This window comes from Trichosurus vulpecula, chromosome 3 (genome assembly GCF_011100635.1).
Source record: "Trichosurus vulpecula isolate mTriVul1 chromosome 3, mTriVul1.pri, whole genome shotgun sequence".
NCBI lineage: Eukaryota > Metazoa > Chordata > Mammalia > Diprotodontia > Phalangeridae > Trichosurus > Trichosurus vulpecula.
Genome location: NC_050575.1, coordinates 405347356 through 405369099, shown reverse-complemented (window position 1 = coordinate 405369099; position 21744 = coordinate 405347356). Strand labels below are relative to the sequence as shown.

At 44.8% G+C, this 21744-nt stretch overlaps 1 protein-coding gene across 1 annotated transcript; it reads left to right on the top strand.

Moving 5' to 3' along the window:
* Window positions 1–273: 273 nt before the first annotated feature.
* On the top strand, window positions 274–21553 carry CD8B (CD8b molecule). Its single transcript, XM_036752165.1, has 6 exons — window positions 274–319; window positions 8369–8728; window positions 11117–11212; window positions 15112–15201; window positions 19001–19037; window positions 21338–21553. Exons 1-6 carry the CDS (start codon window positions 274–276, stop codon window positions 21348–21350), a joined length of 642 nt encoding a protein of 213 aa, XP_036608060.1. The 3' UTR covers window positions 21351–21553.
* The last annotated feature ends 191 nt before the right edge of the window (window positions 21554–21744 follow it).

The window sequence follows — 21744 nt, the reverse complement described above, 5'->3', positions numbered from 1 at the left end:
CCACGCTAGACTGAGCCACGGCCGGATCAGCCCCACCGTCCCCACGGACAGACTTTCCTCTCCAGGCCACGCGCGCGTCCGAAGTCATCCTCCCCGCAGCCTCCCCCTCACCCCCAACCCGACTTCCTGGCCCATTGAGGGCAGTGGGAGGGGGGAAGAGGCAAGGGGTGCTGGGCTTCCTCTGGCCCCGCCCCCACGGCCCGCCCTCCAGCCCCGGAGAAGCCGGCAGGACCAGGGCCACCGAGTGTCCTTCACCCCCAGGAGCTTATCAGGATGCAGCTACTATGGCTCAGTCTCCTCTTACCCTTTCAGATCTCAGGTGAGACACGGGGATCTTCTAGGTGGGGGAAGGGGTCGTCCAGGGCTTGGTGGGTGTCCGAGGGATCTTAGCCCTCTACGAGGGTGCGGGGTGGGGGGATCCGGAATGCGGAGCGCTCTGGGACCCCTAGCTCACTTCTTGGGACTGCGGACACCCTAACCTGCTCCTCCAAGGCGTGTGATGATTCCAGACTCTCTGAGGCCGCTGGGACAGTCAGTTTTGGGAGCTGTCCCAGGCCAGGGGACTGAGACAAAGCATCTTCTCTAGTCCAGGGGTCAGTAAACCTCTCCTCCTCACCCCCATCCTGTAATCAGCCAGCAAGCCCAATACTTCCATAGGGAGAAAGGAGACAAGGAGAGAAATAAAAAGGGATGGAATAGAGAAAGACCAGGAGATTTTAAAGCTGAGAGACTAGAGATCCACCTAGTCCCACTCGACTCATTCTACAGCCCAGGAGACCTGTTCAGAGAGGTGATGGCGGGGCAGCCAGGTGAGAGTCCAACTTTGAACTGGAGGCCTCTGACTTGGCATCAAGTGTGCATTCACCTGAACCAAGCTGGAGCAGGAGAGAGGTGCCTCTGGTGGTGAAGGCACACCGGCCTCGATTGCCTAGGGACTCTTCAGTGCCTTGACTGGAGCCCCGGGCACCACCTCCAGCTCAGACTTCTTACAGCGTAGAGATAGGGTGGGCACGCAAACAGGTGTACCCTACACCTTTGCTGCTATGGAGTGGGTATGAAGGGTCTACCTCCCAGCACAAAAAACGTGGAGATGAGCATAGGGCAGGTGTATGTATTTTAACAAACAATGAGAACTCCTGGAGGATAGAAACTGTACTTAATGCACACTTAATTGGTGGGCCTAGAGGTAGAGAGAAACCAGCCTTGACTCTCTCATGCATGGAAAATAACAGAGTGGCGGTCATCCTGTTCTGAGACTTGTCAGGGACAGCCAGAAAGCACATTCACACACATGAGCACATACAGACACACATACACTCACACTCACACACACACACACACACACACACACACACACTCACACACTGCTGGCCAAGCTTGCTTAGACAACATCACCGACGGAAATTGGTTGAAGCCACCCAGAGGCTTATTAAATATAGATCCTTCCAGAAATAGTTTATTGCCTCTAAGAATCTACTCAGGTCTTTACCACGCTCTGGGGACTGAAAATCCAATTTGGGGAGTGGGGGGAGGGAAGGAAGAATAGAAATTCAGGCCAAGCCAGAGACCCCTTCGGGCCCAAAGAGGAGAAACTTGGCCAGAGTGAGCTCACCAGGCCAGCTAGAACTTTTCAGAGTCAAAGGTAGCTAAGATACCACTGTCCATCCTCCAGCCTGGCCTGGAGACAGTAAGGAGCCAGAATGATCCGTGATGCGGTCTGAGTGTGAAATCTCATATTGTCTAAAGGGTCAGCTGCTCTATTGGAGACTATTAAGATTTCAGCAAAATCCTGGCCCATATTCCTAGCAACCTCCCGCCTGGGCGGTTCTCAGCTGGGAGGTCAATTCCATTCAATTGACCAAGCATGCCAGCCCTGTTCAAGATGCTCAGGAAATGGGGATCAAAATGAAACAGTCCCTGCCTTCAAAGGGCTTATGTTCTACTGGGAGAAACAACATGTATGCACAGCTAGACAGGAATAGAAAATATGGCTGGAGGAAGGACTGCTCGTGGGGATGACCCTCCAACAGAGCTAGGAATTCCTAGAGTCAGGGGAGGAGGGAACTGATTCAAGGACATCCAGGACTAAGACACTTCCCCCCTTCTCTGGGCTGGTCTCACTCCCCAGCAGTGGTGTAGTTGTTCTCTGATCTGGGGCTAAAAGAAAAACTCAAGCATTCGCAGTATTTTGGCCTGGGCGATCCTGCATTCATTTGAAAGGCATTTATTGAAACAGAAACTGTTTTTGCCTTCCTTTGTCTCCCCAGTGCCTGGTACAGAATAAGCACTGAATAAATGCTTGATTGGCTGTTAAGAGCCTACTATGTGATGGGTCTGGAGAGAAACTCCAGCGGAGTCTGGCATGTTGGAATTTTCAGGGGTAGAGGAAACGGGGCTGATTTTACAGGCCTTTCAACTTGCACTGGCAGTTCAAGTCACTGGGCAGTATTGCTAAAAGCAGTGTGGGGGCAGTGGTCAGACCAAAGTCATGGAGTCATTAGACCGTAACTCCTTGAGGGAAGAGACTATCCTTTTTCTTTTTTTGTATCCCCAACACAGTGCCTGGCACACATTAGGTGCTTAATAAATGCTTATTGCCTGATGTAGGCAGATCTGAGTTCAGGATCTAACAGTGCTACTTTGAGCAAATAACTGTCCCTCTCTGAGAATATAGATCTGGGAGAAAAAGACTTTAAAGATCATCCAAAAACAAACCCCTCGTTTTGGAGTGAGGAAACCAAGGCCGGAAGAGGTCAAAAGCAATAAGCAGCGGCCAAGCTTTGATTTGAACCCAGGTCCTCTGACTCCAAACCTGTTATCCCCTGCTCTGAACCTCAGTTTCTGAATCTGTGAAATGGGACAAATAAGAGTTGAGGTCAGTCCTTGAGCTGTTATAGAGTGCCTATGGAGGGGTCCTCCCCTCCCCAGCTCTGTAATCTCCAGGTGGGAATCAGTCAGTTAATAAGCATTTATTAAACACCTACTGGATGCCAAGCGCTATATTAGACCCTGGGCTTGGGCAAGAGCCCTATTTCATAGGGTTGTTGTGAACCTCAAAGCACTATGCAATCATGAGTTGTTCTTATGAGCGATATTAATAGCTGTATCATCGGTGTTTAAAGTAATTGTGGATAATACTAGCACACTGTTAATAGAAGGCATCGTGCTTTCACAGAAGCCTTCATTTCATCCCTGAAACAAATGAAGTTGACCAGCAGGTATTATTCCCATTACGCAGGTGAGGAAAACTGAGGCTCCAGACGTTAAATGTCTTTGCCCCTTTTTAGTAACAGATTCAAACTTAGAACTTGGGCTTTTTTAATTCCCGTAGCCCTGTATATCCTTGGAATGAGCGGTAGGAGCACACGCTAATTATACGACTGGCATCATGGTTTGTAAACTAGACAACCTTACAAAAATACCAGCTATTGTTATTAGTAATTAATATTATTATTATTATTTTGAGAGAGCCACCAACAAGGAGCTAGGCAGACTCAGAGAGAGAAAAATTCTTCTCTGCCAATACTTACTGGCTGCATGACCCTGAGCCAGTCACTCCTCTCTGAGACTCCATTTTCCCATCTGTAAAGTGGGGATAATACTGACACCTACCCCAGAGTGACATTGTGAGGCTCGAATGAAACAAGCTTAAGGTGACTACAGAAATTTGAGCCGCTATTGAAAGGGGAGACAGTAAAGGAGGGCTTTACGTTTGGCATTTTAAACCACAAGTAAGATTCACCAGGTAGAAAGAATAGTGGAGAGGACAAGCAGGGAGGGCATTGTGAGGGTAGACGCTGGTGAAGAAAGGTGACATAGGGTGAGGACTGTGAGGAGTCCAGATGGAACCTGGAGTGTTTTAGGGGAGCAGAGGCTAGGAATGCAAGGAAGGCAAAGTAGTACCATTCTGTGGAGGGCCTTGAATGCCGAGCTAACAAGTTTGGGCTCTGTGGCTACATTAGGAATACCCCCAGACCTGCTCCAGGCTCCACAGGCTGTGGTGCCTGGGGGTTAAAATTTAGCCAGCAGTCTTTGCAAAGATGGAGGGAAGCCTGTGGGTGACTCGAAATTGCATATGACAGCCTCTTCCTATATGTCGGTTAGTTTTGTTGAATTCTTTTTTCTTCCTCTTTTTTATTAGGCATGGCTTTCTGGGAGGGGAAAAGAAGGGAAATATAGGTGATATGGAAAGAAAAGGGTAGGAACCGGACCTGGATTTCTTTGATTCCCAGATGAGGAAAATCTCTCTACCAATGCAGGTCTGCACCTTCTGTACCACTAGCGGTTAAGTGGCTGGCCCAGGGTCACCAGGCGATCTTCATCAGAAGCAGGCCTTGAACCCAGATCTAACAAGCCAGCTCTCCACCCACTGCCTCAGCTAGAACTACCCAAAGTGGGAAGGGGCTGCCTCTGAAGAGAGTGGAGGTCTTCAAGAAGAGAAGGATAACCACGTGGGGGATATTTTATAATAGGTATCCCTTTTGGGGTATGGGACTAGGTGGCTGCTGAGGAAGAACACAGCAGGTCCCTCTTAGACCGGGTCATCATAGGATCATAAATTAGAAGGGGAAAGGATTTTACAGGCCATGGAGTTCAACCTGCTTAATTTTACAGATGAAGAAACTGAGGCTGGGAGAGTATAGGTGCCCTACCCAGAGTCATATGACCAGTATGTGTCAAAGGTGGGACTTGGACCCAGATCTTCCAGTCTCCAAGGTCAATTCCTTATCCTCTATCCAGGGGTGGAAAACCTGCTGCCTCTCCTACCACTACAATCAATAAAAATTTTTTAAAAAGGAGACAGAGAGAAAGAGAGAAAGGGAGAGAGAGAGAGAGAGAGAGAGAGAGAGAGAGAGAGAGAGACAGAGACAGAGACAGAGACAGAGACAGAGACAGAGACAGAGAGACAGAGAGAGAGAGAGAGACAGAGAAATTTAATCAGTCTAATGGAAAGCTTCCAGACATGCTCTCTTCTAACAAAGCAGCTGGTAGTGGAGCACTAGATTTGGAATGAGGAGATACAGGTTCAAATCCCAGCTTTGTCATTTACGTTGGGATTTTATTCCATCTAACTAGTGTATGATGTTTGTATGTATTATGTATTTTGAGAAAAGACTCTCCTTACTTCCACCTCCTAGAAAAACCGTAGCTGGAAATTTGCCTGGTCTGCCCTCTCGCTAATAATGGGGGTGGAAAAGAGAACCCAAGTCAAGCTGACCGGGCTTGTTGCTACACTTAAAATTTTTTTCCTTTTTTTTTTATTTTTTTTTTTTTTTGCTGAGAAATCTCCTGGAGTCACTGGCCATTCCGAGGAGGGTTAAAGACCAAATCCAGTTCGCACCTCTGGGAATCACTCCATAGACTCTCGCCCGGCCGGCTGTGGCCAGGATTTTCTAAGAGGAGCAGAATTGCACTCTGATTTGATGAAGATGTCCAGTCATTTTCCCTCCCCAAGCCTCATTTTGCCCATCTGTAAAATGGAAATGTTTGAAGGGTAGAAGGTCTAATGTGCACATGAAATGATTTTGAGATACTTGGGTCAATTGGATTCAACAGGCATTTTTATCAACATTATCGTATCACAGCAGAAAACTCTTCTGCATCCTTGGGCTAACTTCAAGCACAAGAACCTTGGGGCCAGGACTCAGGCCCACTTAGTAGTGAGCTTGGGAAGAAGGGACTAGAAGATGAAAGCCTGAGAAGCAAAAAGAGAGAATGGAGAGGTTTTTTTAAGCCAAAGATACTTAATTCAATCTAGCAAGCATGTATTAAGTACCTACTGTGTGTAAGACACTGTTTTGGGTGGCAGAAATTTGAAAACAAAAATGGCCAAGAAGCTTATATTCTGGTGGAAGTGAGAAATACAGAATATACATTGATAAGTAAACATGAAGTAATGTGAGACTTTCTCGAGAAAACAAATAAGCAGGAGGATCGGCGCTGAACTGAATGCTGAAGGAGTTAGGCATTCCGAGAAGGGGCGGCCGGGGACGGAGGGCTTTCCAAGAACAGGGGTCACAGCCTATGCAAGGTCACAGAGGCAGGAGATGAAACGCCAAGTCTGAAGAACAGAAAATAGGGCAGATGGCTGGAATGTACAGTTTGGTCCTGATTAGTGCCCATGATGAATTCCCTGAAGTGGTCCTATGAATTTGAATTTGCCCTATTGGAAGTCACAGTTATGTAGGATTGGCTCCAGCCCAGTGGAAACATACAACGTGACTTCAGATGAGCAGTCAGTTCCCAGGGATTCCCTCATTGTTGTTCACACAAATCGGGACCCAGCTGTTGAGTGGCTTGCAGGGGAGTAAAACCAGTCAGTCAGAGCTTTTGTCAGGTACTTCTGATGCCCGAGGGTTTGCATTCTGGAAACTGAGGTGGAGCCAAATTGTGAAAGGCTTTTAAATGGCAGGCCAACAAGCTTCTATTTTTTCCTAGGGATCGTAGGGAGCCATTGAAGATTTAGGAGCAAAAGGAAAAACTGCATAATTGCAGAACAACTCAACAGATCTACCAAATATCTGACTTCCAAAATTAGTAACTGTGCGACTCATATTACTTCCATAATTACTAATAATTGTAATTAAGCATCTTTCTTCTCTCTTCCCCCCCAAATTATTTTTTCTCACCTATGCCGTGCCTCCCAATATTTATTTAAATGTTTTCTTTGCTTCTGGGTTTTCATTGTTGTTTAATAGAGATGTCTTACACTTTGCTCATGGCTTACTGATTTTCAAAGCCCTCCCTATCTATTGTCTGATTTCCTCCTCACACAAACCCTATGAGGTAGGCAAAGTAGGTGTACTTATCCCCATTTTAAAGATGAGGAAACTGAGGTTCAGAGAATATGACTGACTTGACCCACACTGCATGGCTAGTTAGTGCCATAGCCAGGTCTAGTCCCCTGATCTCCTGGCTGTAGGGCATGCCATGATGATACCCTATGTCTAAGGTGCCATCTGTTCCTTGGTTCTACATATCCTCACAACAGCCTTTTGAGTCAGGTGGGCAAAGCAGACCCATTCTATGGATATGTTAGAAGTCACTTTATTTAATATTTAATGATGAAAGGGAGACTAGAACCTAGGTGTGCTACCTCCAAAGCCAGGACTCTGACCATCACACTACATCTAAGTGTGTTAAAGGTATTCGAAACTCTTAGCAGAGCGCACCTCAGTCCTAGGAGAAGACAAAAGCTTGCATCACAGCCCGTGTGGACACTAACACCAAGCAGACAAGTGATGGATATTTACCGAACTGAGCTGCTTCTCAAAGCCAACTCCTTTCTACAGACATTTATTAAGGGCCTACCTTGTACAAAGCCTTATGCCAGGCAGTCTGTGATGCCACAGGCGGACAGTGGATTGAATGGGGTTCTGATCACCCTGAAAACCAGGCTAAAGAACGTAGCACGTGGATTCAATGGGAAGTAGATGATAGCAACCTCTAAGGGTTATGGTGAACATTGTATAGAGTTGTTCTTACTAATAATGCTCCTTCATTTCTTTCTCATGACAACCTAGTGAGGTTGGCTGGGCAGGTATTATCCGTTTTACAGGTGAGAAAACAGGCCAAATGATTTAAAAAGTAGAGTGAAAAGAACACTGGATCTGAAGTCAGAGAACGTGGGTTCAATTCATGACTTTGCCACGTGACCATCTGTGTGACCTTGGACAAGTCATTTAACCTCAGATTTTTCATCTGTAAAATGAGGGAGCTGGAATAAATGGTCTCTGAGGTTCCTTCCAGCTTTAGACTCATAAATATGGTCTTGGACACGTACAAATCACTCCAGTATCTTTGCCAAGAAAACCCCCCAAAATGGGGTCACAAAACAACAAAGCATTGTAAAGATTTCCTACCTGTTGCTAATAAGTGTTTCCTTGTTTTATGTATTTTAAGTTGGAAGGGACCCCAGAGGTCATGTATTCTAACCCTGCCCCGTTATGGATAAGGGAAGTAAAGCCAGAGAAATTAAACATTGACTAAAGGACAGAAATATAGTGAATCCAGTCAGCCAGTCAATGAACATTTTAAAAAGCTTACTATGTGCCAGTCAACTGTGTTAATCACTAGGGAGGCAAGGAAAAGCAAAAATTATAATCCCTGCCCTTAGGGAGCTTAAATTCTAATGACAGACATCTTAGACACAATTATATACATAGAAGATTTGTACAGTGTGCCTGGAGGTACTATCAGAGGGAAGGCATCAGCAGTGGTGGGGCCCTGAAAAAGACATCCTGCGGGAGGTAGGATTTAAGCTGAGCCTTGAAAGAAGCTGTTATCCCAGAAGCTCAAAGTCTGTTCACACTTTGAAAACAGGTACCCAAAGGGGTGATGTGTTCCCTCTCCTTTTTGTCCCCTTTAGGGATCTCCAGAGTCCCGTTGATCATGCAGAGCCCAGAAACTCTCCTGGTTCAGACTGACAAAGAGTCAAAGCTCCTCTGTGACATCAGATCATCCACAAACATTTATGGAATCTACTGGTTTCGTCAGGTCGAGCCTCCCGGCACTGGCAGTCACTATCAGTTTCTGGTCCATTTAGACTCCAAGAGCACTTTTAATCATGGGGAGGGTGTCAAACCAGAACATGTCCTTGTGTCCAGAGAGTCGCACAAATCCACACTCAGGCTGCTGAATATGAAGCCTTCGGACAGCGGCATCTACATCTGTGGCATTGTTGCAGGCCATCAACTGGTCTTTGGAAGTGGAACCCGGCTGAATGTGGGTAAGGGCTCTCTCAGAAGCACTGGTGGGCATCACTACTCCTGATGGGGAGACAGAGGGGATAAGCCCCATGGCCATCAGAACTGGGTCTTCATGTCTCCTCAACATCAGCCTTCACCCACAGGGCTGCAGTCAGAAAAGCTTTCCACTGAGCAGTGGGCCCCAAGCGACACTCAGAGGGCTCCCCCTTTCTCTTCCTTCTGAGTGTTTCCTGTGGCCCAGTTATAAGAATTTAGAGGCTTGGATAAAGAATTTGGGGTTTTTTTTTTGTTTTTAGTCAGAGGACCTCAGTTCAAATTATGGCTTTCCCATTTTCGAGCTATGTGACCTTGGACAAACTTCTTGATCCCACTAGGACTTTTTCTTCATCTGTAAAATGAAGGGGTTGCGTGAGATGACCCACCAGCTCTAGATCTCTAACCATTTAATAATATAGTTCAGTATTCTATCATTCAGTGTTTGGGAGGGTCTTCCTGCCTCCCAATTCATGGCTAAGATTCTTCTTAGGGGCACTTATGAGATGGGTGGGGGCTTTCTTTACATTTTGTTTAGGAATCCAGGATTTAAACTCCCTCGAATCAAGTGATAGAGATTGTAAAACAGATCACTGGGTCCATTCTAAAATACGCCAGCTCAGGTAGGTCCAGCCTCCTAAAATTTGATTCAAATCAATTTTAAAAGCGTTTATTAAGTGACTACTGTGTGCTAGGTGCTGAGGACACAAAGATAAAACCAACTTAGACTATGGCCACTCCTGCCACACCCTTAGCATATCTCTCTCTCTCTCTCTCTCTCTCTCTCTCTCTCTCGCTCTCTCTCTCTCTCTTCCTCCCGCCCGCGCTCTTTCTTTCTCGCTCTCTCTGTTTTTCTCTCTTACTCTCACTCTCTGTCTCTATCCTTCTTTCTCTGTCTTTTTCTGTTTCTATCTCTCTGTGTCTCTCTCCCTTCTTCTTCTGTCCCTTCTCCTTCTCTCCCCCTCCCTCCCACTCTCTGTCTGTGTCTCTCTCTTTCTCCTCTCCCTATCCCCCACATCCTTAGTTTAGCTTAGGCTATTCCATAGAAATGAAAAACAGGTAGGTGGTCATTTGGGAGCTAGGAAATAAAGCTAGTGAATTCTGACTTGTCCTAAAGAAACTGGCAATTCAGGAGAAAATAAACTGAGACAAATGGATATGGCCATGATGACGTTAGCCCACCGTTGTGGTTGTTGTCCTTCATTTTCAAAGAAGACCAATGATGTTACAGTGATGGAGTCAGAATATGGTGTGTTTGACTGTGGCTCATGAGTCAGTATTTATGTGTCCATAATGATGGGGGGGATTTGTGGGTCGGGAACAGGGTGTTAGGGATAAAGACTTGGACATCTCCAAAAGCATTGAATTAATTCATGAGTGGCAGTGTGGTCCAGTGGCAAGTCCTAATGATTCTTTGATTCTTTAATTTAATTTAAGAGCAGTCTTGAGAGGTGCGGTGGAGGGGTACAAAGTGTAGAACCTGAGAGTTATAAAGAGAAGGGACATGGGCCAATCTCCTTCTGCTCTGGTGATGTTTGGGCTTAGAGAGCAGGTTTTAGGTAGGTTTAGGAGACTCAGACCCTCAAATACATTTATGCCACTGAGCAAAAACTCTGTTTCTTCCTTACAGCTCTGTAAAGCTCTTTGTAAACCTTAAATCACTATATAAATGCTAGATATCATCATCATCATTATAGTATAAGGAAAGGAAAAAAAGAGGTCTGCTGGGCGTAGATAGCATGGTTGCTGCTTAAATGTGCTTCAACTCAATTTAATTCCATTCAACAAGCATTTATTAAGTATCTACTAGATGCGAGGCATTGTGCAAGCTTCTAGATATAGAAAGATTTTTAAAATGAAATGGCCCCTGCCTTCAAAGAGCTTACATTCTATTGAGAGAAAACATGTTCAAATATAAGTAAATACAAAATATATACAAAGTAAATTAAAATTAATTTAGAAGTGGGAAGGGAAGGCTTCATGGAACAGGTGGCATTCGAGCTAAGTCTTGAAGGGAGCGAGGGATTCTGAGAAGTGAAGATGAGGAGGAGCATTCCAGGTATGGAAATGGCTTCTGCAGAGGTGGGAGATGGGATGTGGTATATGGGGAGCAGCAACTAGGTCAGTTCAGCTAGAATCTAGAATGCATGGGAACCCCAATTCTCTCGTAAGAAAATGTTGTCTCGGGGCAGCTAGGTAGCACGGTGAGTAGAGCACCGGCTCTGGAGTCAGGAGGACCTGAGTTCAAATGTGACCCCAGACACTTGACACACTTACTAGCTGTGTGACCTTGAGCAAGTCACTTAACCCCAATTGCCCTGCCTTCCCCCCTCCAAAAAAAATAAAAGAAAATGTTGTTTCTCTCCTTATTGCAGTTGATGTCTTGCCTACCACCCCTATGCCCACCAAAAAGACTACCCCCAAGAAGAGAATATGCAGTACTAAACGCTCAGAGGTCACACAACAGAATGGTAAGGCCTCCTTCCTATTCCTCTGAACGCTCAGCAGTATGCCTGCTTGATTTTAGTAAGAGCTCCTAAAAGGAGCATGAGTCACATAATGTATTGTAAGTACAAATAAATTTTTTTTGTATCTGCTATTTTCTAGGCCACCATCCTCTAGCACAAATCTAGAATTAACTTCATTTAAATGCTTTTTTTAACCAGTTGGAATTTTCTAAATGGCAAGTTGGAGTATAAGTCTCTAAATGGTATGCATATGTCCTTACGTGATCCAGCTAGTCTTACCGCCATATTTACACTTCCTTCTTTAAAAAAAAAATCAAAGCCATTTATTAGAGTTTATTAAAGCCGGAGACACACAAATATCTCTGTGTTTATTGTATCTCCCACCTAGAGTGAGAGCCCTAAGAAGATAAGAAACATGTTTTATTTAACATTATGTTGCTCCTAGTGCTTATCAAAAAGCTCTGCTTATAGTAACCACTTAATGAATACTTCTTGGAACTGAACTCATTCTTATCCATGCAGAAAAAAGAAGGCATCAGTCAGTGTCACTCACAGCTCTGTGTGGCTTCACCAGGGAAGCTGTCTGTATTCAAGCCTTTTGGTTTGTGGGGTATTCCAGTTAGGACCTCAAAGGGAATAAGAGATTTAACATACTGTTTTTTAAAATAAATCTCAATTACTTTATAAAATTAAACATAAATTTTAATTGATATATATGATTCCAAGTCTTTTATGATTCGGTTATCTGCTTGTAGATTGTAGTGAGAGATGGTCATAGGATAACAGATCTAGACCAGGGAGGGACCTCAGAGGCCATAAATAGACACTTTAAAGATGAAGAAATTGAGATTCAGGAAGGCTAAATAACTAGAGCTTCCTCTCATTTTCCTCCGCTTATCTCTTAGACTTCCTTAGGAGATGCCTCCTAGTTCTGTCCCAAAATGGGGCCAAAGAAGAGGCAGAATGGTATAGTGATTATGGTGCTGACCTTGGAATCAGAGTCCTGAGTTTGAGCTCTGTATCTGACATGTTTTGACTGTGTGACCACAAGCAAGTCACTTAACCTGTCTGTTTCCACCCCAGATAACTTTATAAAAGTATAAGTTAGAGATGGACTACCAATGTCCATTAGTGGAAGGAATCTGTACACTAGGAATTCCTGATGCCCATGAAATCATAGGCCCTACCCTCCTATAAAAAAAGATTTTACAGACTTTGATTATCATGATTTCTTTTCATCATCTAGTAGCGAACCTTCTGGTGATGAACTCCACTTCACAGATGAGAAAACAGAGGATTGGAGAGATTAAGCGATTTCCCAAATGCCAATTCTAGGATTCATTCCACTACACCCTCCTAATGTATACAACGTCCAGCTGCCTCTTCTAATCTATACAGTGGCCCAGACTGCTTCCTCTAACAATGCCTTCCTCATTTTAATCCTTTTGTCTTTCTAGTTTGAAGAGTCTTCATTTTTTCTTTAGTCTCTCTTCATCCGGTAAACCTCCTTGTCCAATTTTACAGTCTCCTTGGTCGCTCTAGTGTAGAGGTTCTTAACCTGACGTCCATGGATCTCAAGGGGTTTGTGAATTTGGATGGGGGTGGGGTGGTGGATTACATCTTTGTTTTCACTGTAATTTAGCATCTCCTTCAACTATGAATGTAGGCAATAAAATGTTTTCCTGGGAGATTGTCTGCAGGCTTTATTGGACCTCCAGGGAGGTCTAGGACACGAAAAATATTAAGACCCCTTGGACTAACTACTCTTTTCCAGACCTTCTCCTGCTCCTTGACATCCATTGATACAATGAGCCAAACTGTGCTCAGAGATGCCGCCAGATGTGGTGGCAGCATCATTTCATACAAGGGGAAGGCAGTGTGTTCTCATCAGTGTCTTGGAGCTGTCCTGCTGGTGCCTCACATCTTGCTGGCCCCTTCAGCCCACATTGACTCAGTGGGCTGATATCTAGGGCATCAGTGGAGGGGGAAGATACTGGCTGCAGCTGTGTGGGATGGCCTTAAGTGTTTGCAGAATGAAAGGGATTGTTGGAAATTTTTTCTCTGCCTCATCTACACACATAGCTGTGTCCCCTATCAAGGAAAAGAGCTTCTATGGTACAATGGGGAAAACCCTACAGCTGGTGCCAGAAGGCCTGGGTTTGAATCCCGCCTCTGCCATTTATTGGCTTGTAACCTTGAACAAGTCATTGTCCTTCCTTGGTCTCAGTTTCCTCTCCTGTAAAATGAGAGGGCTGCAGTACACTCTTCTTTACTGTCCCTTTCAGGGGTGACCAGAAGGGAGATATTTGTAGTCAGAAGCAACACCACTATTGACTGGCTTTAACTGGCTTCTCTCTGTGGTTGGGGTGGCTGAAAAGACCAGAATGCTCTTATCAAGGTCCCCTGCATGCTGAACCACCTGCAAACACAGAGCCTGGGTCCTAGGGGCAACAGTTTCAGGCAGAGACTGATTCTTATCTAAAGCTCGCATCTCCCTCAGCACCTCAAGCACCTTTCTGCCTCTGGCAGGTGTTTAACAAACACTCGCTGGATTCTCTTAGATTTTCCATTCATGGGGCTGGCCTGTCACAAGTAGCTCTCTGTCCATTCTTTTCTTACTGCTCCCCTCCTGATCATCTTGTCTTTGTTATGAAGCTGTATAGATGTAATAACATTCTGGGGCTCTTTTGATGGATGTTGCTGTCCAACCAGTTAAGAGAAGCAGTCTGGGACACTGTATAGATTAGGAGGGGTGGCTGCACATTGTATAGACTAAGAGGGTGTGGTGGTGAACGCTAGACTCTGTGGCTTTTGGGGAGCCATTTAATATCTCCAATCCTCAATTTTCTCATCTGTGAAATGGAGGAGTTCATCACCAGAAGATTGGCCACCAGATGATGATGATTTTTTTTGCCATAATTATCACCTATTAAGGCAGGAGTTTATAACCCAGCATCCATGAATTTTTTAAACCATATTTTGAAAACTGTATTTCAATGTAATTGGTTTCCTTTGTAAACCGACCTACTTTATTTTATGTATTTAAGAACATTATTCTGAGAAAGGGGTCCATAGCCTTCACCAGACTGCCCAAGGGACCCATGATACACAAAAAGATTAAGGATCCCAGTATTAAAGACCTTGGCATGAGTGCACTGAAGCCAACTTAAACCAGAGCCAACTGTTAAATTTTCATTGTGAGAAATCTACAATCACTACAAATCGGGGCTTGATTTACCATTTTGATGATTATCTGAACTTAATAAAGGGATGGAACTTTGGGAGTCCAGTGAAGAAACTCATAGCACTCACACTCTAATTACTAAGAGGGCTCAGTTGAAGGGCGGATGGAAAAGCCCAGAATTCCTAGGGGTCATCAGTGTGGGAGATGGCAAGGCCCAGGGTTCCTTAGTATTCAATTCATTCAGTTCAGTTCAATTCCTTATATTAAACTGAAATCTAGCTTCCTGTAGTTTCCACTCATTAGTCATAAAATTATGAATTTAGAGGTAGAAGGCACTTCAAAGACCCCTCATTTTATAGATGAGCAAACAGACAGAGAGCTGGTGAGCATCTGAGGGAAGATCTGAACCCAGGTCTTCCTGCTTCCAAATCCAGCACCCTTTCCACTGTCCTTCAGACCCATTCTAGACTTTTCCTCCAGAGTAGCAGCTCCAGAACTGTGTGCTTGGCTTGCTTTGGGCAGTGCCCAGTCTAACTGCAGGCATAGATGATTCTTAGATGAGAGGGATGCAGTACTATAGCTGACATGATAAAAATCCTACCAGTGCCATGTATGTTAGTACAGTGCCTAGTCAAGATTTATGTGATGCCTTTGAATGTAAAAAGGTGTTGAAATTCATCCCTTTTAAAAAAAAGCTAATTTTTTGCATGTGCCTCAGGTTTCCTCTGCAGCGCCCTCCCCCTAAGCCTGCTGGTGGGATGTGCCGTGGTTTTGCTGATCTCCCTAATTGTGATCATTCGAATAAACTGTAAGTTGTACGTCATCACAAATGGAGTAAGAGATCAAGAGATCGCCATTTTTCACAGTCCATTGCGGATCTGGGGAAAAGGTGGGAAAGAGAGGAAATGTTGGATTGTATCCTGAGGACCCTTTGTTTGAAGAATGCTCCCTACCTTGCATACAGCAGGAGCTAAATGTTTGAAATCAAATGGATTGGAACGCAGTGGGACCAAGAATGAGGCCTGCCCCAGTGAGGTCTAAAATCCAATGTGGCCCTTGTTAGCTGAGAAATGGGCTGAGAAATGGGAGCAGCAGCAATCAGGCTGAGAGATAAGGAGATAGGATCAGTCATGTTCAGGAGTGGGAATGAGAGGCAGCATAGTGCCATGGAAGAGCACCGGGTTAGAGTCAGAGGTCCAAACCCAGTTCTGCCACTCCCTGTGTGGCTTTCATTTAATCACTTAATCTGTCTGAGTCTCAGTTTCCCCAGTTGTCAAATATGGCCTCTTCTAGACCTAAATCTTTGATCCAGTCACAGTATATTACTTTACTTTTCCAACATGACCAGTGTGTCTTCACAGAACTGCAGAGTTAGAAGGGGCCTCGGGTCACCAGGGTGACCCACACCTGAACAAGAAATGGCCTACCTGTCAAGTGGTCATTTAGCCTCCACCTAAGTCCTCCACTGAGGGAGAACTCTCTGCCTCCTCTTCCTCTGAAGACGGCCCACTTTGCAGAGCTCTCATTGTTAGGAAGTTGGGGTTTTTCCTGCCCTAATCAAGCCTCAATTTGCCTTTTTCTAACTTTCACCCATCGATCCTGGTTCTGTTCTCTGGGTCCAAACAGAATAAATCTAACCCCCTTGAAACTTCTTTCATCTTAAATCTCTTCCTTTCTTACGCCTTCCATCTCCTCACTGAGACAGACACGGCTGCCTCCCGCCATTGCTTTCCTGGACACCCTAGTACTAGCTACACCCTCTCCCATACCACCACTCTCACTGGTCACTTTGGGGAAGGATAAATATTCATTGATCCCCATTGCCTCTGTCATTGTCTCCCTGAACCATGTTCACTAAGCAGCCTGTCCTCCTTTGAGGTTACAGCTGTCCAATTTCTCACCTAATCCAGGTCTTAATGGCTCTTATCCATGTGAGCCTTCAGGACATGCTCCTTCCCTCAGTGAGTTCAGTGCCTGGCTCCCAGCCTTTCTTTCCTTCCCACCTCTTCTCCTCATACTTGAGGACCTCTGTATATATACTGATGCTTCCTCAAATACGCCAACTTCCCACTTCCCTAATCTACTCAGTCCCCACTTCTCTTACACACTGAGATGGTTATACCTTTGAGTTTGCTGTCACCCACCAAGTGAAAGAAGGCTCAGTGGCTTACATGTCGTGAACTCCAAAATTCCCTTTTCTGGTCATAATCTTTTATCATCCCATCTTTCTCAGTGCCTTACAACCCTGGCCTGTTCTTCATCCTCACCATGACCTCTTGTCCCTCTCCCTCTGTTCTTTCCCAAGCCATCATCCCTGTGCTGGTTCTGTTCTCCTCCCTTCCCATCTTGACTCTACACCCTTCTCTCCTCTTGGACCCCTTGTCCTACTGTCTGTCACACCTCACCAAACCCCAGTCCTGGTTTACTTTCACCATCTGTCTCCTTCATTCTTAGTCACATGCTGCTTAATACAGCTGGGAGAAATCATAAAACCGTGGTGACTTGACTACTACAAGCTGATCTCAACTGCCTCAATGCAAACCTTCTCTTTTTCTGTCCTAGACTTGCTGTCCTAATCTCAGCAGCAACTGTTCCAAACCTCATCTGTCCTCAAGCCTCTCATTGCACCCCTTCCCTCACTCTTGCATCATATTTGACCCTCCCCCAAATTGAGACTATTTGACCAAAACTGCCCCTTCTCCCTCCCTCCTTACCTCATAGCTCATACAACTTTTCCCATTATCTTATTTTTTTATTACAATCTCAGAAAAGATGTGCCAAGGCAAACTCCTGTACACACACCTTTGGTCCCCTCCCCTCTTATCTTCTCCAACAGATTGTCCTCATTGTAACCTGTCTTCTTCCTTCTTCAGTCCCTCTCCATCTACTGGTTGCTTCCCTGCTGCCTACAACATGCCCAGGTCTCCCTCAGACTGAAAAAACTCCCACTTGATCCGTCAACCCAAGCCAGCTATCGTGCTTGTCCTTCAAGGCTAAACTGCTTGAGAAAACTGTCTACACGGGTGCCTCCATTTCCTTCACCATCCTTTAAAGCTTATGCAGTCTGGCTCCATCTCTCAAATGGAACTGCTCCCTCCAAAGTTACCCATGATCTCTTCATTGCCAAATCTCATGGCCTTTTCTGTCCTCATCCTCCTCAAAATCTCTGCTGCAATCAACACTGTGAATCACCTTTTCCTCTTAGATTCTCTCTTTTCTGTTTTTGTGATATTCCTTTCTCCTGGTTCTCCCTCTCACTCTGTGTTCATAACTTATCAGTCTTATTTGCTGGTTCTTCATTCTTACCACATCAAATAATTGCAAGGGTCCCTCAGGTCTCTTAAGAGCACAGTGGTTAGAGCACTGTGCCTGGAGTCAGGAAGACTTATTTTCCTAAATTCAAATCCAGCTTCAGATACTTACTAGCTGTGTGACCCTGGGCAAGTCATTTAACCCTGTTTGCCTCAGTTTCCTCATCTGTAAAATGAGCTAGAGAAGGAAAATGGCAGATTACTCAGTATCTTTACCAAGAAAGCCCCAAATGGGGTCACAAAGAGTCAGGTACGACTGAACAACAACAACTCGTGGTTCTGTCCTGGACCCTCTTCTTGCCTCTCTCTATCCTCTCTCATTTGATCCAATCAGCTTCCATCGGTTCAATGATCATCTTTGAGCAGAGGATTTCCAGATCCATATATCCAGCCCTGGCCTCTTGAAAGGTATCGTTCTGTAACACCAACTGCCTTTTGGATATCACAAACTAGAGACCAGGTAGTCGTCTCAAACTCAACATGTCCCCAAAACAGAGCTCATTATTTCCAACCACCCCAGAGTGTCCCTTTTTATGAATTTCCCTCTTCCTGTGAACCTGTCACTCAGGTTCACAACCTTGGTGTCATCCTCATCTCCTCATCTCTACTCACCCCATATGTCCAATCTATAACGAGTCTTGCGATTTTTACCTTCAGACCATCTCTCATGTGTCCCCTTCTCTGAGCTCACAGTCACCTCTCCATTTCAGGGCCTCTTCATCTCCTGCCTGACCATTGCAATAGCTTCCTAACTGACCACTTAGCATGGTGCCTGGCATGTAGTAAATGCTTAATAGATGCTTCTTGACTGACTGATTGCCCCTTGCATATGACAGCCCTTAAAATATGCAAAGATAATTATTTTATCTCCCGAGTCTCTTCTTCTCCAGACTAGATATCCCCAATTTCTTCAAGCAGTCCTCATATACTGACCCCAGGCTCTTCACCATTCTCATTGCCCTGCTCTGGACACTTTCCATATCAATGTCCTTCCTTAAACCTGATGCCCAGAACTCAGTACAATACTCCAGTTGTAGAGTTTTGTGCATTTTTCTCTAGGGAAGCTTTTCATCTTATTACTAAGTCTTATGGTTATCCATGGGCTAGTCTCTCCCCGGTGAGCTCATAAGCTCCTGAGGTTGGGGATGGTGAGGACATCCATGAGAATCCCAGTAACCAACTGGAACAGTGGAGGGAACCCAAGGTGGTGCTCTGTAAAGACTTGTTGACTGATTAGTGAACATGGGGGTCTAACAGATGAACTTAACACTCATGCCTTTCTCTCTCTCCCCACAGACTTGTGGAATCTAGCTCGGCATCACTTTGTGAAACAGTAAGTAATATGAATCCCCAAAAGGGTTGCTGATGCTTAATGTCTGTTGAAAACTCCCTGCATGGGTTGGGGCATTCTGGGTTTCCAATACTCCTAGCAGCTGCTCCCTCCTTGTGCGGTTGCTGGCTTCTAGTGGTCACTGAATCGAACTCAAGGCCAAAAGCCTGGAAGTTCTGAATTAAATGATCATGTTTTAAATCACAGAGAGCCAGACTTGGAGCCAGTAAGAGCTGATCAGGGCAAAGCACTTAAATTTCTCAGTGCCCCAGGCATCTCTTTCAGAGTTGCAGAGGAGATCCTGAGCAGCTTTCTTAGAGGAAGTTCCCTTATCTGGGAGGTCTTTATGCCAATGAAATCACAGGTCTAGTCCCTATAGCTATGCGCACCATACTCGGAGTTAGGAGGACTTGGGTTCAAATCCTGCCTCTGACACATATTGTCTGTGTGGCCCTGGGCAAGTACTTTACCCTCTCAGACCACTCTTCATCAACAACAACAAGAAAGTAATTAGAGTCATTAGGGCAATGGACAAACAAAAATAGTACTAATGAATTTAAGTGTGATATTAGCTTTTATTTTCCCAAAAAGGAGAGACTTCCCCAGAATCTGTGTATGTTGGATATGGATTGGATTCTTTGGGTGTGCGTTGTCTCCCTCCCTCTACTTCCCATAGGTGTGCCAAGGGCTAGGCAAATATACAGGGATGTTTATACCAAAAACAGAGATTGAAGAACTATGGTCTGAGCAAGCGTGCTGCCATGTTTTAAAAAGACAATACAACAAGTGTGTGTCCATTCTGATTTCACGAGTTATACACAATTCTGTGGCAGCCATTTCTGGGGCTCCTTCCACTGTACCTGGCACAGGATGAGCCCCAAACACCTTCTCGTTTGACCGATTGGTGGTCCCCAGATTGAATTTTGGTCATAGGTTACTGCAAACAAGCATTGGGAATTCTCTCAAGTTCTGGGGCCTTGACTTTCCATGGCTCCTAAACCAGAAAATACTGGTGTTTGACTGAAAGCAGGAAAGGGAGTTTCCTTAAAAATACCTTAAATACCTTAAATTAAATACCTTAAATACCCAATACCTTAAAAGCAACAGTATCTAGGGTAGCTGCTAAAGACTTATACATCAACTCCGAAAACTTGGTGTTTGTCTAAGATCCTGTTTAAAGCATGAACGTATTCCCATGCCCCTTGAGGGTAGTAGACAGTGCCCTCCAGGAGCTTACCATCTAGTCAAGGAGACACACATAAACAGTTCTTTATATTTATACACAAGATATATGTGTGCATATATACATACATACATACACACACACACACACACACACACACACACACACACACACACACACACACGGACCAGCTGACCTTGAAGGTCTAATCTGGCTCCAAGGCTGTGATCCTGTGATGGCTTGCTTCCTTCCTTGCCTTTTATGGGACTGTATGACTCTAATTCCCCACCTCTCCGCTCCCTCTCCTTTGTCTGCTTATCTTCCTGCATCTCAAATTGTGGGTGTCCTCCAAGGCCCTCTGCTCATCTGACCCTCTCTCATCTGCCTTTTGACCCTTTAGCATGTTCACATTTGTCTGGGCCTCAGCAGAGAGGTGGCTACCGTCTTGCCTATGATGATCCTATAAAATTTGGGTATTCTTAGCACTTGAAAAGAGCTAATTTGCATTGTTAACTAATAATAATAGCCACCATTTAATGGAGTTGTAAAGTTTGCATAACAACCCTGTTAGGTAGTTATAATGAATGTTATTAACTCCATTTTACAGATAGGGAAACTGAGGCCCAGAGATATTTCTTTAGCCTGATTCCATAGACCTTGGGCAAGCCACTTGACCAGTCTCAGCCTCAGTTAACTCAATGGTAAAATGAACGGGTTGGACTAGATGGCCTCTGAAGTCCCTTATCTCTAGATCTTTGATCCAATAAGTTAGTGACTTTGCTTGCTATTGATTGATTTAATTCAATTCAATTGGATAAGTGTTTTTTAAGCACTGTGCTACCTGGTGACAGAAAGACAAAAGTAGTTCCTGGCCTCAAGGAGCATATTTTCTACTATGGGTAACAAAATGTGGATAGTTAAGTAAATTCAAAATAGAAACCAAGTCAGTTCAGTCACAGAGCTAATAAATATCTGAGGCAGGATTTAAACCCCAGCCTTCCTGATTCCACATCCAGGGCTCTAACCATCCTACAGCATTGCCCCTTTCCATTAGCTCACAACAATAAAAATTCAACCTGCCAGCTTCAAAAGATGAATAATTTTCTGACTTCTTTTTCAGGCTTCAAAGATGAGTACCCCTCTTCACCCCATACCCAAAATAAAGTTCTCCAAATAGCCTGCTGAAGAAATGCACTGGATTTTACACAAGTGGAATTGGAGAAACTGAGGCATCAGAATAGCAATGAACCTTTGAAATTTTCCTAAGTCATTGGGGCTGCCCGCTTTGCGCCATTGCTTGCCCTTCTTGTGAGCTGGGTTCATAGGATAAGTATGTTTGGCGATCATCAGTAGCGTAGCATTCTCTAAAACCTCAAGCACTTTCTGTAATTTGCTGAGTGTTGAAGGATTATGTGACAACAAATACCATTTCCTGTTACTTGTGGAAAGATTCAGACATGCTCTGGCCCAGGGCCTTTGAAAGTCACCACTCAGCCGCCATGTTTGTAGTTTCTCAGCACTGGGGCT